Genomic DNA, 15,090 nt, shown 5'->3' with positions numbered 1-15,090 from the left:
CCAGGTTCAGCATTGACAACGGTCTATACAACCCACAGTCCGTACTTGGCTTGTTAGGTTTGGGGAGCAGGATAATGATCGCCTCTCATAGGGATTCTGGCAACATCCCTGTTTCAAAAGCTTCATTTAGCATTGCCAGCAGTGGGGGAAGCACTTCTTTCTTATACATTTTGTAAAATTTGCTAGGGAGTCCTTCTGCTCCTGGGGTCTTGCAGGTGGGTAGTTGCTCGATCACCGCTTCTAGTTCCTCCAATGCAATTGGGGCATCTAAGTCCTCCCGCTCCTCCGCACTTAGCTTCGGCAGGCCAATATTCTCTAGTGTTTCCTTAATCTCGCTCCCTTTGCCCCCTCCATTGTCTCCATATAATCATTTATAGAATTCAAGGAACTCCCCGTTCATGCCCTCTTGGGTGTCAATTCGTCCCTTCTCCCCCATCACTGCTCTGATCATTGGTCTGGGGGTCTCACTTTTATATAACCACGCCAGCAATCTTCCCGGCTTGTCTCCCCCAGCGTGTTGCCTCTCTATGTATTTCTTATAGTTTAGATTACACAATCTCTCCCAGTGCCCTACACATTCCTGCTGTAATTGGCTTATGGTGTCGGTATCCTCGCGCGTGTTACCTCCCATACCCACCACCCTCTCTAGCGTTGCTTCTGTCTTCTGCAGTTCCTGTAATATGCTTCCCTGAAGCCCCTTGGATTTGGCTTTAGCTGATCCTCTCATCACCACCTTAAATGCCTGCCATATAGTTCCGGCCGATGCAACACTCCCAGTATTATTTTCAAGGTATTCTATAATTTCCCTCTCTCAGGTCCTCCCTGAACACTGTGGGCCTCATTACACGGTAGGTGGTAAGGGATTACCGGCACCGGTAAGGGCACCGGTACAGGTAATCCCTTACCGGCCTACTACGAGGTCCCTTAGCTGGACCCTTCCTTAACACCTGGTCTGACCAGGTGTTAAGGACGGGACCCGTTAAGGGACTTCAGAGCTAATAACGGTACCGCAAATTGCGGTACCGTTATTAGCTCCATCCCCATTCCCATTGAGCCCTATGGGGGCTCAAATGGGAATGGGGAATGGTTCCCGGAATGGGGACTTACCGGTCCCGCAAAGGTCGGAATGACCCGGTAAGTCCCTATTCCGGGAACACGGACCCGGAATGCGGTAAGGGGGTAGCCATGGTGCTAATAGCGTCATGGCTATCGCCTACCGTGTAATGAGACCCTGTGTCTTTCAGTGCTTCAGCTCTGAGTCGCCACGTTGGGATCCTGGCTCTCGGTCAAAACCAATGGCGAGTGGTCCGAGAGGACTCCCGCTTTGTATTCTGATTGCGTTATTTCCCCAGTTAACTCCTGTGAGGTAAGCACATAGGGCCTCATCACGAGTTGAGCAGTAACGCAGGCGCTATTACCGCCGGTGCTATTACCACTGGTGCTATTAGCCCTACCGCCAAACCCCCCGGCGCTATTAGCGCCGGTTCACGGGTTTGGCGGAATGGTTAGTGCCCATTCCCCATTGGGCCCATTCGGGAATTCCTCATTCCCCATTGGGCCCAATGGGGAAAATTTGCGCTATGACCGCCGGCGGATTTCCCGTCGGCGGTGATAGAGCCGAAAATTGGCAAATTTGCAGCGGATTTCCCCCCAGCTTATAGCTGGGGGGAAATCCGCCAAGGCCATGATATGGCGGACCCTTAAATGCAGCGGTAATATCGCTACCGCTGCATTTAAGAGTTACTGCCAGACTCGTGATGAGGCCCATAGCCTAATCACGTGTACAAGTTTTGCGGGGCTGAGTAATGCGAGTACTGTCTATCGTGTGGGTGGTGTAACCTCCACATATCTACTAGCCTGAGGTCTCCCAACAGGGTTTTTAAGGTGTGGCAGCAGAGGTAGGTCTGTCTAATTTCCCCTCTGACCTGTCTACCCTTGGGTCCAGCGTGCAGTTAAAGTCTCCTCCAGATAAACTGCACCCCGAGATACAGGCTCATTTTACTATATAGGGTCCTAAAATAGGCCACTGTGTCTTGATTTGGGGCGTATGTATTGATAATGCATATTTCTCTGTTTTCTCTCAGTCCCTGTATTGCCACCATCCTCCCATCTGTATCCACTGTGGTCTGTAGCAGCGGAAAAGGGACATGTGGTGCTACCCAAGTGATCACCCCTCTAGCATAAGACGAGTAAATTGCACCTATGGTTTTCCTCTTCCATTTCCTCTGTACTACCTCTTGTTTCTCTTTTGTGGGATGTATTTCCTGTATTAGGGCGACATCTATTTTCTGCCTTCTCAAGTACATCATGATCTTGTTCCTTTTCAAATAACTGTTGAGCCCCCTGACATTCCAAGGTCCCCCATATTTCGGCCATACCCAACCTCCCCCTTTGTCCCAGGCGTGCATGTTCGTAAGCTCGTCCCCTAATAAATAAAACAACGCTAAATCTGTATATATACCACACTCTCCACACAACTACTGCCCTTTCCTGCACAGCCCACACCTGCAACCAATTGACCTGGAAAAGTTAGCTGCAAAATCAATGGAACAAGCATGCCTTAGACTCTTCTGCACAAGCAATATGTAACAACTGACCATCCTCGGCTGAGTGCAGTTCCTTAGGCAGCCAAATCACTTGTATTGCCAAATGCATATCATATCACAGACCACCAGATAGTACAACTTTTGTTTTACTTCTCAGATTGAAGTGTTGACCTTCTCTACTTTAGTAATTACAACCCCCTCACTCCCCCTCCTCCTGAAAGCCCTCTGGATTTCCTGAGCCTTTGTCCTTAAACCCTCAGCGTAGAGCCATACATATGCCTGGAAGGATTTGTTTAAAGAATGGCAAACACCAGAGTAAATCAAATGTTATGTTTTTTTGTTAGCCACCTCCTCTCTTTCCAAGAAACATGTCTGTCCAGGCAGTCCAGTTACTGCCCCCATATTGTCAATGTCATTTGGGTCCTGCAGAGAGTTAATGGGGAATCAATGCGGTTGCGCCAGTTTGCTCACTTTTGCAAACTCTAATTGGCCTAAAACCAACACAATTGCAAACATTCAGCATTTACAAAGTCGCAGAATAATGAATCCAACTTACTACTGACAGTTCCCAACAACAAATCATTGACCTTAGTTTAGCACTTCAGAGTGCATCTTTGTGCAGAGCAAAAGCTGCAAGTGGGCAGCTAACAGCATGAGGGCCATGTAAGTTGTAAAAAACAAAGGCAATGCAACTGATGTTGAAAATGAAAAATGCATGCAACAGACACAAAAGAGGCAGGGAGAGTATGTGGAGGGGTGCAGAGGGCATCCTTGGGGCTCTTGCCCATGAGTTTAAAGGTAGGAAAACACAGAAGGAATGCAGAGGCAGCCACTGAAGCCAGAAAAGTGTGCACATATATGAGAGGCAGCGAGATGGTTTAAAACATTGCACATATGCATGCTGTGAAAAGGACAAACATCTTTTTCAAAAGGACTGTGTCAAGACGTGGGGTTTGTGATGTAAGCACAGGGAAATTGAAAGTCGACGACACAATACAAATATAGAATCTGTGGAGCCAATCGTCTCGGAAACCAGAAAAGAAAAAGAAGCAGACTGCAAGAAGAAACATGCTGCAGGGACACCAGAAGCCAACGGAGGGCTCCTGGCCATTTACAGGTGTTTAGAGGCAGCCTTCTACTTTCTAGAGCCTGAAGACATAAAGAAGAAGAGCACAGCAGACATGTAGCAGAAGAGCCCAGAAGGGACCACGAGAGGCAGAGAAGCTGAAAAATGGATGGGGCAACCGTGAGGGAAACGCTGAACGACTGTTACCAGCTTGTAGCAGGAATACGCTAGCCAGAGCCGGCGAGTCCACTCGAGAGAAGCGGGGACGCCAGGGTATATTGGCAGGCTTGCCAAAACTGAATTGATATTAATGAAGAAGCATATGAGAGAGGAAGAGTGACATTTCTTTGGAAGAAAGCACAGAAGAGAAACACAAGACTTTCAAGTTTGTGAGTGTATGCAATGCACATGTAAAAGAAGTCCTGGCAGGGTAATGTGCCCGGCAGAAATAATATCAGGAAAAGTAAGAAACTATTCAGTTTGGAGGGCTGTGCAGAGCCAATGTGCGAAAAGCCCTGACAGGGAAGTATACCAGGAAAATTAAAGGTGTAAGAAAGATACCTATATGTGAAAGCACTCACAGGAGAGTATAACAGGCAGTTGCAAGTGTGTGTATAAAAGAAGGCCCTGGCAGAAAGTACACCAGGCAAGGAAACTTTGAACTTTGTATAGAAAGTACATGACTAAAAGTGGTCCTCAGAAAGGCTTATCAGGATTAGTAAAACGGTTGTGCTGATCATAGGAAGAGGAGTGAAAACCTGGAAGGAGAGCAAATCAGGTATCATAACAAGACAAAGACAGAGAGCCAATTGTTTTGTATATCAGTTGTATCATTTATTAAGAGAAACCTAGGAAGTGATATTGTTGAATAAAGCACCAAGGGAAGAGAAATCCAGAGGAAGAGAACCACCCTTTGGAATAATGAACTCGATCCTGTTGAAATGTATAGTTACACATTTTCCTTTATGAACATTTATGAACCACTCGAGGCCAAAGATACCCTTTACACTTTAGAGTTTATTTTACTAGAATGTGAGTGCCAGAATACTACTTTGGACATGGGGCAGTTTTGCTTTGAACATGTTGACGCTGACAGACCCTTAGTTTTGGTTTGAGGTAGAGAAACACCATTTAGAGCATGGACAGAGGGGCATTTCCCCACCCACTTTTATTTTAATAAAAGTATTTGACCAAATGTATAACTCCACTGTGTCCGACTCTCATTCCTGGCTTCTCACACTTGGTTTGGTGCTGTCGAGTCCCAAGAACAAGACTATACTAACGTATTTTTAGAAGTTTTGTCTCCTTGGCCTGGTTTAATGGGCCCTACTGACATTAAAAACCCTACTATTTACCTTTCTAAGACATGTACTTTGAAACTCAACATGACTGTATAGACAAATGGCAGAATACCATTGTTTTCATATGCAGATTTTCACTTTCATCCAAACGTCTGCCTATTCTGTATATTCCTTTACAGATTTCAGTTGCTAGTTTTATAGTTTGTATTTTCCTTTTTATAGAAACTTGACTGGACATTTCTTTTGTGTACAAAGGTACTGTTGTTTGTATGTTTGCTTGCTAGCTTAACCCACCTAAGAGTTTAGCCTGTTTTTGGCCCATGCTTCCGCCAACAGGACAAGGATGTGTACCTTCATGTTGTGCCTGTTTCACCTTTATGATTGGGATCACGGCTGGTCTAGTATTAGTGTGGGGCTGAGAAACCCATACTCAGGCCTGTACTCATCTAGAGTAGCAGTCATTTTGTCACAGTTGGTAGATGTGCACATGTTTGGCGCTCCTTTGTGCACGCTTTGGGGCCGACGCATTGGCTCTGTGGGGCTTTCCTATATCGGAAGACTGTTTTCCGTAAAATGTAGGTCACGGTAGTTCAAGATTGCCTGCACTCTGCTCATTTGAAGAGAGACTAGTGCTTCTCACTTTAAACTTAAAATCAGTCTTTCAATAATGATGGCAGTTCTGTATTTGAGTTTGGAGTAATGTATATTTGTCAAAGGTAGGTAATGGCTTAATCGGTGTCATACTTGGCTATTAAAAAGGTGTGTAGCGACTGTGACGTACTGCTGTCAAAATGTAAACCCATATGTTCTTATTCATATATATACACTAAACCTTTCATTCGTCTGTTCATGCATTGCCAAATAAATTAAATTTGAGAACATGTTAGCATTTATGTTCTACAATATAACTTTCACGCCCGGGCTGGGCAGCTGACATCGAGTTAAACGGCCTGTCAGCCCGAGCTTTGTAGGCTCGAACAAAGCGAGGGCCTAAACTCGGGCTGCAGGACGGTAAACTCCATGTCCGCCCCCCAGCCTGTGTGTGAAAGTTATTCGCAGCCCGGGATTTCCTTGGGTGCAGATCATTTACAGTTATTTTATTTGTCCGATGAGAGATGCGCTCCGTGACAGGTTTTCCATGGCTGCCATCATCCTAAAAGGCATTAGTCCCTACCTCGAATGATGTGGGAGAGGGTAAACAAGTTCCAAAATCGCTGCTGTCATCCGAAAAGGGACCTAGTCCCTTTTTGATTTCAATGGCAGTGGCCATTTTTGATTACTTTTTTATTTTTCACGCCGGTGAATGTATATTCGTTCCCTGGAAAGGTGGAATCTGATTGGTCAGTCTGCCTTTTCGTGGGTGCAAATTTAATTTGTTTACCAATGCACAAACAGCCACATGAAAGTTTCAGTGCCTAGATATGAATAAGAACATATGATTTACACTAAGTCAGCAGTACATCGTAGCCACTACACATCTTTTTAACTTAACTTACTCCTGATTAATACAGTTTCCCCTAAGAATATTGTTTTTGTTCTTTCGTCCTGTTTTGGAAATAATGTTTCTTTCTGCTCTGGTGATATGATTTCTTATATTAAATGTAGGATGTAAATATAAATGAATACCATTGCATCTGCCTCCTATCGCTTTTAAATTATGTTTTCCTGTTGGGGCAGAGGTATTGTACTGCCTGTTTATCTATTGAAGCATGTCTTTGACAGTTTGGAAATTACAGCTAATAATGGGAATCTTCTTGTGTTTCAATAGGTGTCTGATAACCTGACAGAGCAATAACAGTGAGTCTGAACATATATTACAAACTTCAGCAGTTCAAAGTTTCATTGGTGGATGGAGTGATTTCTTCAGATCTTAATCCACAGCTCATGAAGCCATCTGTGATTGTAAAGTAATCAGGAACCTGGATTGAAGAAGTCTACTTAATGTGTGGCCTTACAACACATTCATGGTAGCATCTTACACTAACTGTATAGCGTGGTGAATCAGTCATCCAAACATAAGGATTTATGCCAAATGAACAGTAAAGCAAACTGGAGTCATTATGTAAATATTGCAATACAAGCCTATTATTTAATGTGCTGTTCAGAATAGAGCACAGTTACTGATATTTAGTGATATTTATACATATAGTGATTGTAAGGCCATTGTTTGGTAAGGGTTGAGTGTCGCTACTGTCGCTACAAATTGGTAACAAGCAGTTTCCATGCACTGAAGGTCCTAAATGCTTCAGTAAGAAGGAAAGTCTTGTTTGCCAACAGAGAAAACATATAGGTGAGAAAGTACACATTGAATGTGAGAAAAGCTTCACTTAGCAAACTCCTCTTTACCACCGGAGGACACATACACATGAGAAACCTCATAGGTGCACGGAATGTGGAAAAAGCTTCAGTCAGCAAGTGCATTTAATTTACCACCAAAGAACACATACAGGAGATAAACCACATCAATAATCTGTATGTAGGAAATTCTTTAGTTAAAAAAGTTCTCTTGCTTGTCACCAGAAAATACTCACAGGTGAGAACCCTCATCAGTGCACTGAATGTGTTAAAAGCTTCCCAGAGAAGAAGACGCTTAATCACCACCTGAGAATGCATACCGGAGCGAAACTTCATCATTGCACTGAATGTGGGAAAGGTTTCCGTGATAAAGGAAATTTCATTTACCATCAGAGAACACATACAGGTGAGAAGCCTTACCAATGTACAGAATGCGGGAAATGCTTCAGTCAGAAAGGTAATCTTACTCTTCACCAGAGAACACACACAGGTGAAAAACCTCATCAGTGTACTGAATGTGGTCAAAGCTTCCTAGCGAAGAAGACTCTTATTCGCCACCAGAAAATACATACTGGAGAGAAACCTCATCAGTGCCCTGAATGTGGAAAAAGTTTCAGTCAGAAAGGAAATTTAATTTATCACCAGAGAACACACACAGGTGAGAAGCCTTACCAGTGCACTGTATGTGGAAAACGCTTCACTTGGAAGAGAATTCTTATTCTCCACCACAGAACACATACAGGCGAGAGACTTCCTCAGTGCACTGAATGTGGGAAAAGCTTCAGTCGGAAGGGAAGTCTTCTTCTCCATCGTAGAACGCATACAGGTGAGAAACCTTATCAGTGCACCGAATGTGGAAAATGCTTCAATCAGAAGAGTAATCTTACTTGCCACCAGAGAACACATACAGTTGAGAGACTTCCTCAATGCACGGAATGTGGGAAAAGGTTCAGTAAGAAGGGAAGTCTTCTTCTCCATCGTAGAACGCATACAGGTGAGAAACCGCATCAGTGCACAGAATGTGGAAAATGCTTCAATCAGAGGAGTAATCTTACTCGTCACCAGAGAACACATACAGGTGAGAAAACCTCACCAGTGCGCTGGAATGTGGTAAATGGTTCGGTCAGAAGAGTCTCTTGACCAGAAAACACATGCTGGTGAGAACCCTCATAAAGTCACTGAAAGTGGTCAAAGCTTCAGTTGCAAGTGATAATTTTTTTTGACCACTAGAGAAGACTCAGGCGAACAACCTTATTGTACGCTAAATGTGGGGAAAGCTTCAACCAGACCTGAGCTATTCTCACTAGAGGGCGCATGTGCCGATGAAAACCAGATGCGTTCCCTGAATGTTAAGAGACAGTTTGTCAAAATGATCATGTTCTTCACCAGGGAACATATACAGGTGAGAAACATCATCCCCCCGCTACATTTTGGAAAAGATTCCTAGAGAATGGAACGTTTATTCATCATGTGAGGACACATATAGATGAGAACCCTCACCGTTGCACTAAATGTGGGAAATACATCCGTTAGAAATGTCCTCTTATTCGTAACCAGAAATATTAGTTATGAATCCTCGCGTGTACACTGAAAGCAAAAAAAAGGTTCAGAGGGAAGGGTTATCTTATTTATCACTAGAAAGCATATGTGCAAACTCCCATCTACACTGAGGATGGAATAAGCTCTAGTGAGGAGGTAGCCCAATAGGACTGGAATTGGCACAACTGCTGAGAATACCACCCCATGAAGACCATATAGCCCCTGCATTTCATACTTTCCACAGGCAGCCAGTGGAGAAAATGTAGTGAGCATGAATCTGTTAAAAAAAATCTGAATTACGCTAAAATTACTGCTGCTTAAAATGCATAATTTCTGGGAAAAGTCAAGTTGAGAATCGCCTACCGTTGTTATGATAACCATCCTAACGAACAGATCCAAATATGATAATGCTAAAGACATGGCTATGGAAAATATATGACTAATATATTGCACTGCCATAGTCCTTATAGGCAGGGTGCTACTTGCAGTGTGTGTTTACTCTATTACAAGCATTTATGTAAGAGGCCACATATGGGTGAGAACATTTTTCAGTGCCTTAATTGGGAAAGAAACACCTTTTATCCATTAGTGAACACATTTTTATCCAATTGTATTACCAATGAGTATGCCTGAGGGCGCCTCGTCAATATTCATCAACGGGCAATCCACCCAATGGCATTTACTTCAACCTGGAAACTTCAGCCTTTCAGCAAAACTGAAACAGCCCTGACAAATGCTGACCTCAGGGCCTCATTTGCAACTGGACTCATCTCTGTCAGTTCCTGTCCTCTAGCACTGCTAAACTGTCCAACGCTACTGCCCACCTTTATTGCTGCACCTGATAGTACAGTGATTTAGGATACAGCCAAGGAGACATATGTTACATAAAGTAGGATGCTGCACTCTCTGTTAAAGCACTCTTTCTCAAAAAGGTATGACATTAGTAGAACGCATTTGCAGAAAGAGCCAAACCTTTACAAATGCGGGCAAATGGTCCAAAACATGTCAACTGGATTGAGAAGAGAACTTCTAGGCATGTAATAGAAACAGTGAACGTAGTACAAATGACTGTTGCTCTCAGCAGACGTCTTGCCACTATGTGTATTAACTAATTCTGACTGAAAGTAAATTATTGTAGGCTTAGCCAAATTAAAGAGTAAATGCGCTGTCATGAGGATTTGAGCGTTGTATCTGGAAATGCAGAGATGGAGAGATATGTGATGATGTTCTGATGATCACTCATTAATTCAATGCAGTTTTACTCTGACCTCTTCTTCAGTTATGGGAATGTGTTTTATGATCTTGTCTAATTGATGAATTACCTTTTTTTACTATTCTTCTCCCTGTAACTTTTTTAAATCATAACTATATCTTAGCAATGTATGTGTTTGGGGCTATCATTTAGAAGAAAATCAATCGGTGGTATACTTTTTTTTATTTTACATTTTTAAAGCGCTCACGAGGCGCTGTTACAGAATTTGTTAGTTTTTTTAGCTGCATAATTGAGTTTTTTGTGTCTTAGTTGCGCATTTATAACGTGCTTAAACACCAAGAGGTTTCTAAGCGCGGATCCGGGGATCGAAACTGTGTTGCTTCGTGTTGTCTTGCTTCCAAGGCGCACGCGTTGCCGCTGAGCTATCCAAATATTTTTATTGAAGAATGGACTGTGAGTCACGCTTCATAATGCTGGTGTAACAATTCCGTAAGCACAAAACAGTGCATGCCACCTATCCCCCATCATTGGTTACTGGGTGATTGATGGGTGAAAGACCTACTTTCTATGCACACACTGTATTGATCACCAACCAGACAACTGACTCGGGTTTGCAAATCTACAGGATGTATTTTATAGGACGTAAATTATTCTATGTGCTTCTGAATTGTAACAATCTAATAGTTAATGTTGAAGGACATTTTTACCGCGCACTATCACCACCGGAATGGTCCCCTGGTGCTCAGTGAAAATGTATGTGTAATGAATGACACCAACAGTAAGGACAGTGATGTTATTACTTGTAGTCTGAAAGGGTCTTGTATGTTTATGAAGAGATAAAAGGTAATTGTGAAGTGTAATACATATATGTATTGTATGACGTATTTTCTGGTGTTGTCAACATTGAGAAATCATAAACATGAATAAAGCATTTCAACACTTCTTATCAGTGTAAAGCAATGCTCTTGATTGTGATCATTGTGACATGTTTTTAGCATCAGTGAAGCAGATTCATATTTTAAACTTTTTTAGTTGAAGACGAAAATAAATTGAAAAAATGGGGCTGTGTATATTAAACAGAAACAGGGCGGTTGTGGGATGTTTAACAGTCCATCCCTGTTTCAGCACCAAAAAATGTGATAGAAAAGTCTATGTGTATACATCTGAGTGTGAAATAAAGAGTTATAATAAACATTACCATTAGAAAACACACAAAACCACACACAACCGAGATAAAACTCATGTTTTCCTTTTCTGCTTCTATTGTGTCTTCCGCCGTCCAAACAGCCGTAGGTATCGGGCACAGTGGGGGCAAGAATACTCCTTGATGCAATCTTAGGTGAAGCTTTTATCCACTGAGCAACAATAGCAGAGCAACGTTCGTCTCTAGTTCTGGGCCAGGAAATACAATCTGCTTTCACTACAAATTATAAAACAAGCATTGGCAATGCCAACAGTTTGGGCTGTTCTTACCTGCCAAATGCCTAATACTTCTACACTAGGCAAAACTATTGGCGTTTGCAATGTTTGTAACAAGACTCCAAAGAAGGACACGCATGGGTTTATACATTGAGTGGCTGAAGCAGACCAGGTTTTATTACACCAACAGCGGGTTTACCACTCAAAATGAAGCCATTAACTCGCACATGACTGCCTTGAAAAAACACTGGTAGGCATTTCTAGCACAAAGTTTGATGGTAAGGCTGGATTAAGGCGAGATGTTTTGGGTGGCGGAGGGGTAGGAATTGGGTGGGAATGACCATAGGGATTAGCATGGCCAGTCAATGGGTGGGCAAATAAACAACTACAAACTGTGTGTCCCTCCTCCTATGTCATTCCTCTGTGCCCCTCCTCTCATGCTATTCCTCCCTATCTGCAGTTCAATGCAATAGTTTCAGTTTAAAGATGTAACAAGCGATAGGTAATAGCCAAACTAAAATATGGACTGCAAGACTTGATGATTCAAAATATGGAAGATCGAGTCATTCTGAAGGGGAAATTGTCAAACAAGTCGTACAGCAAAGTATGCACATAATTGTAAATCACACCTTGTGCCACTGCTAGGCCAAATAAAGACACATTATGCACCTGCATTCAAAAAAAGTTCATGATTGGCCATCAGTGATATACCATCACACTCGGCTCTCAAGCTCTGAGGTGAAGAGCTAATTCTTTCAACTGTGCTGACACGAATGCATCTGTCATCCCATGGCATCGATGACATAGCAAGCATCCACTTTGATAATGTATTTTCCGAACAGGGTAACTATCAGAACAATTTCTCTTTTGCAGTACTGCTACTCTGTCTTTCTCTGTGCTATTGATGCATTAAATGCTGCAGTTCTTATCACGTGCATCGTTTCATATAATTACAACTTTGCTCTCACTGTGGATAGTGTTGAGCACAGCGATGAGAGCTCGCTATTGACAGCATAAACTCCCATAAACCAAGCTAGTATAGTCCTGGTATAGTTATGCAACTGCCAACTGTACATGGTTGTCAATGAAGACGGGAATAAAGAGTTCACTTACACCACTGCGCAGTCTTCTGTGAAGACACAACACCTTGGTATGTGATTTTTAAAAAAGAACAGTGAACCCGCTTAGGAAATTGTGAGCAAATGCAGTCTCAGAAGAAGGTTCTCTTGTATATTCGTAGTGTAAGCTACACATGCACAGGTAATTCAGGGTGAGGTGTTCTTACCCTGTAACTGTACCTCAGTGGTAATAATTGCCACCTCCTCAGTCATACCTCTGCCAAGATCAGTGGGCTGGAGACAACTGTCAATAAGGAAATCAGCACCCTGAACCATCAGGCTCCATCCGCAGAGCAAGCCGCGCTGGTGTGAAAGACGCAGCAGAAGTGCCCGCGCCATAGGCTCCTACATACACATCAGGCTAATGGGCGACCATCTTAACGCAGAGTGCCTTTTGTTCAAATGATACGTGCACACAGCCCCCCACTTAGACGCAAGTACAAAAAGGATAGAACCAACAACCTTCGAACGACCAGGCACTCTGATACAACCACATAAAGCGTTTGGTTACTGTAAACTACAAATACTGAAATGCCTCCACCAAACTCTAGCATGTATTGAAGGTATTTTATTGACCATAACATATGTTATTAATATAACTTTTACTGGCACAATCACCCACTGCCACACTGCAAACAGAGAGCGCAGAAACGGGCAGGCCAACCAGAACCAGAAGTGCAACTGGACAAGGGAGAGCTGTACATAGAGACTAAAAAAAGGGCTTTTTACCCTTGGTATCACTGACCATCCCTCCCAGGTTATCCTGGGCTCTTTCTCCTCTCCCACCTCTATATCCACCTGTGGCGTTCCCCCCTCTCTTTCATCTGAAGCCAGAAACCTTGGAGTAATCTTCGACTCCTCTCTCTTTCGTCCCTCACATCCTGGACCTTGCCAAGAAGGCCCATTTTCAACTCCACCTCCTCAGAGGTATCCTTCCTTTCCTCACTTTTCCGCAGAAGCTCACTGTCTCTAGAGCACTGGTATTTTCTGGGCTGGACTACTGCAACAGCCTCATCCTTAATCTACCCTCTTCCTCTCTCCAGCCACGCTATATACAACTTACACTCAGTAAATGCTCTCCCTCCAGATCTTTACGCTACTCTGGCTCCAACTCTCTGCTTGTCAAGCGCTTCTCTAAGCAGTGAGCTGTTGGCCAATCTCTTTCTTCGGCTGGCTCCCTCCTTTGGAACAGCATCCCCTCTCCTCTCCGTCTTGAGCCGGATGTCCTCAAATTCTGGAAGCTCCTCAAGACTTTCCTCTTCACCTTCCCCTTCCCCCTCTCCCGTGCTAAAGTTCACTGTCACTGAGATTAGTGGCCTGGGCCCTTATGTGTCCTTCTGGGTTCTGGCCTTCTGCCCAATCACCTTCAGCATTCCTCCCTCCCCCAGCACTTGCCTTTGAACACCCACTGGCCTGTGCTGTCTCACAAGCTTGCAGTTAATTGTAGTGGCAGTTGATCACTCTTTATCAAGTGATCCCTGCCAGGCACTTAACTGTTGCTCGCAACTGACTCCCTGGCACTTCCCTCCTTCCCTTGTCCCTTCTCTCTGTCTGCACGTGCACTTTTTGAATGCTCACAAGGCCTAGTAGGACCACCTCTTTCTTTTTCATCATTTTTATTGTTCCCATGTTCCATCCCCGTCTGCCTTGTGGGCGCTTTGAAAAACAATTTCTTGATATATAAGTGCCTTTACAAATGCACAATAAATCAAATAAAGCATCTGATCAGGTGACTTGTAATGGCATTGGTAAACAACTTTGATCCAGAGCTACCAAAAACCAGACAACTCTGGGAGTGACAGAGCCTGACTATGTGGATGAGAAATGCGAATGCTGGGCTGCGCAGCAGTGAAATGTGCTAACGCGATGTCACAGAGAGTTCTAGAAGTCTGACCCTGGAACAGAACAATCAAAAGTAAACTATCATGCTGTAAAATTCAGAACCTTCATTGATTTTGTCAATTAAAGTCACAGAGGTATGATGGATTCAGAAGCTGCTATAAGCGGTGTGCTATGCTCTTTTAAACACCAATAATCATACACCCCTGTCTTTCAAGATGGACGCTAGTTTCAGCTTGTTTCCAGAGAGTTTTCTTAGATGGAAGAGCTCAAAGAGTTCCAAAGATGGGTGGGAATGGGTGGGCATAGCCATAGGGATTAGCATGGCTAGGGCCAGAAAATAAGAGAGCTCAATAACCAAACACCACCAAAATATGCTGTGTGTCCCTCCTCCACTGTCATTCTTGTGTGACCCTTGTCACGAGCTATTATTCCTATATGCACATGAATCAGTATTTGAATACAATAGTTTGGGCTATTATAGGTGTCGCTTGTTTAAACTAAACAGGCCTCAAGGCATTCTCCTCACATTGCATTACATGCTGGAGTGAGGAGACAGACAACTTGGTTTCACTTTTGGCTACGAACCTGCATTAAAGTAGGAATTACCTGCCTCAATCTAGAATAACTTAGATGTTGGTCAGGATGTAAGGCAACCAAAAACATGTAAACCGTCCTCTGTCCCCCACCTACTCTATCTGTGCCACTACAAAAGTAAAGCATAAAGTGTGCAACAAAGTTCCTCTTTAGACAC

The 15,090-nt window shown here is 43.4% G+C and overlaps 1 protein-coding gene across 1 annotated transcript in view; it reads left to right on the top strand.

The window, feature by feature from the left end:
- LOC138511220 (zinc finger protein 567-like) overlaps nucleotides 1-10,904 on the top strand; it is a 70,549-nt gene extending 59,645 nt beyond the window's left edge. The window contains exon 3 of the mRNA XM_069626753.1: nucleotides 6,682-10,904. Coding sequence (XP_069482854.1) covers nucleotides 7,521-8,348 — 828 coding nt within the window. The 5' untranslated portion in view covers nucleotides 6,682-7,520 and the 3' untranslated portion in view covers nucleotides 8,349-10,904. The remainder of the gene's footprint in view (nucleotides 1-6,681) is intronic.
- Nucleotides 10,905-15,090: the final 4,186 nt, after the last annotated feature.

Source organism: Ambystoma mexicanum, chromosome 6p (assembly GCF_040938575.1).
Source record: "Ambystoma mexicanum isolate Mex_15411 chromosome 6p, UKY_AmexF1_1, whole genome shotgun sequence".
In the NCBI taxonomy this organism is placed as follows: Eukaryota; Metazoa; Chordata; class Amphibia; order Caudata; family Ambystomatidae; genus Ambystoma; species Ambystoma mexicanum.
Note: the sequence above shows the minus strand (reverse complement) of the source record. Positions and strands in the feature narration are given on the sequence as shown.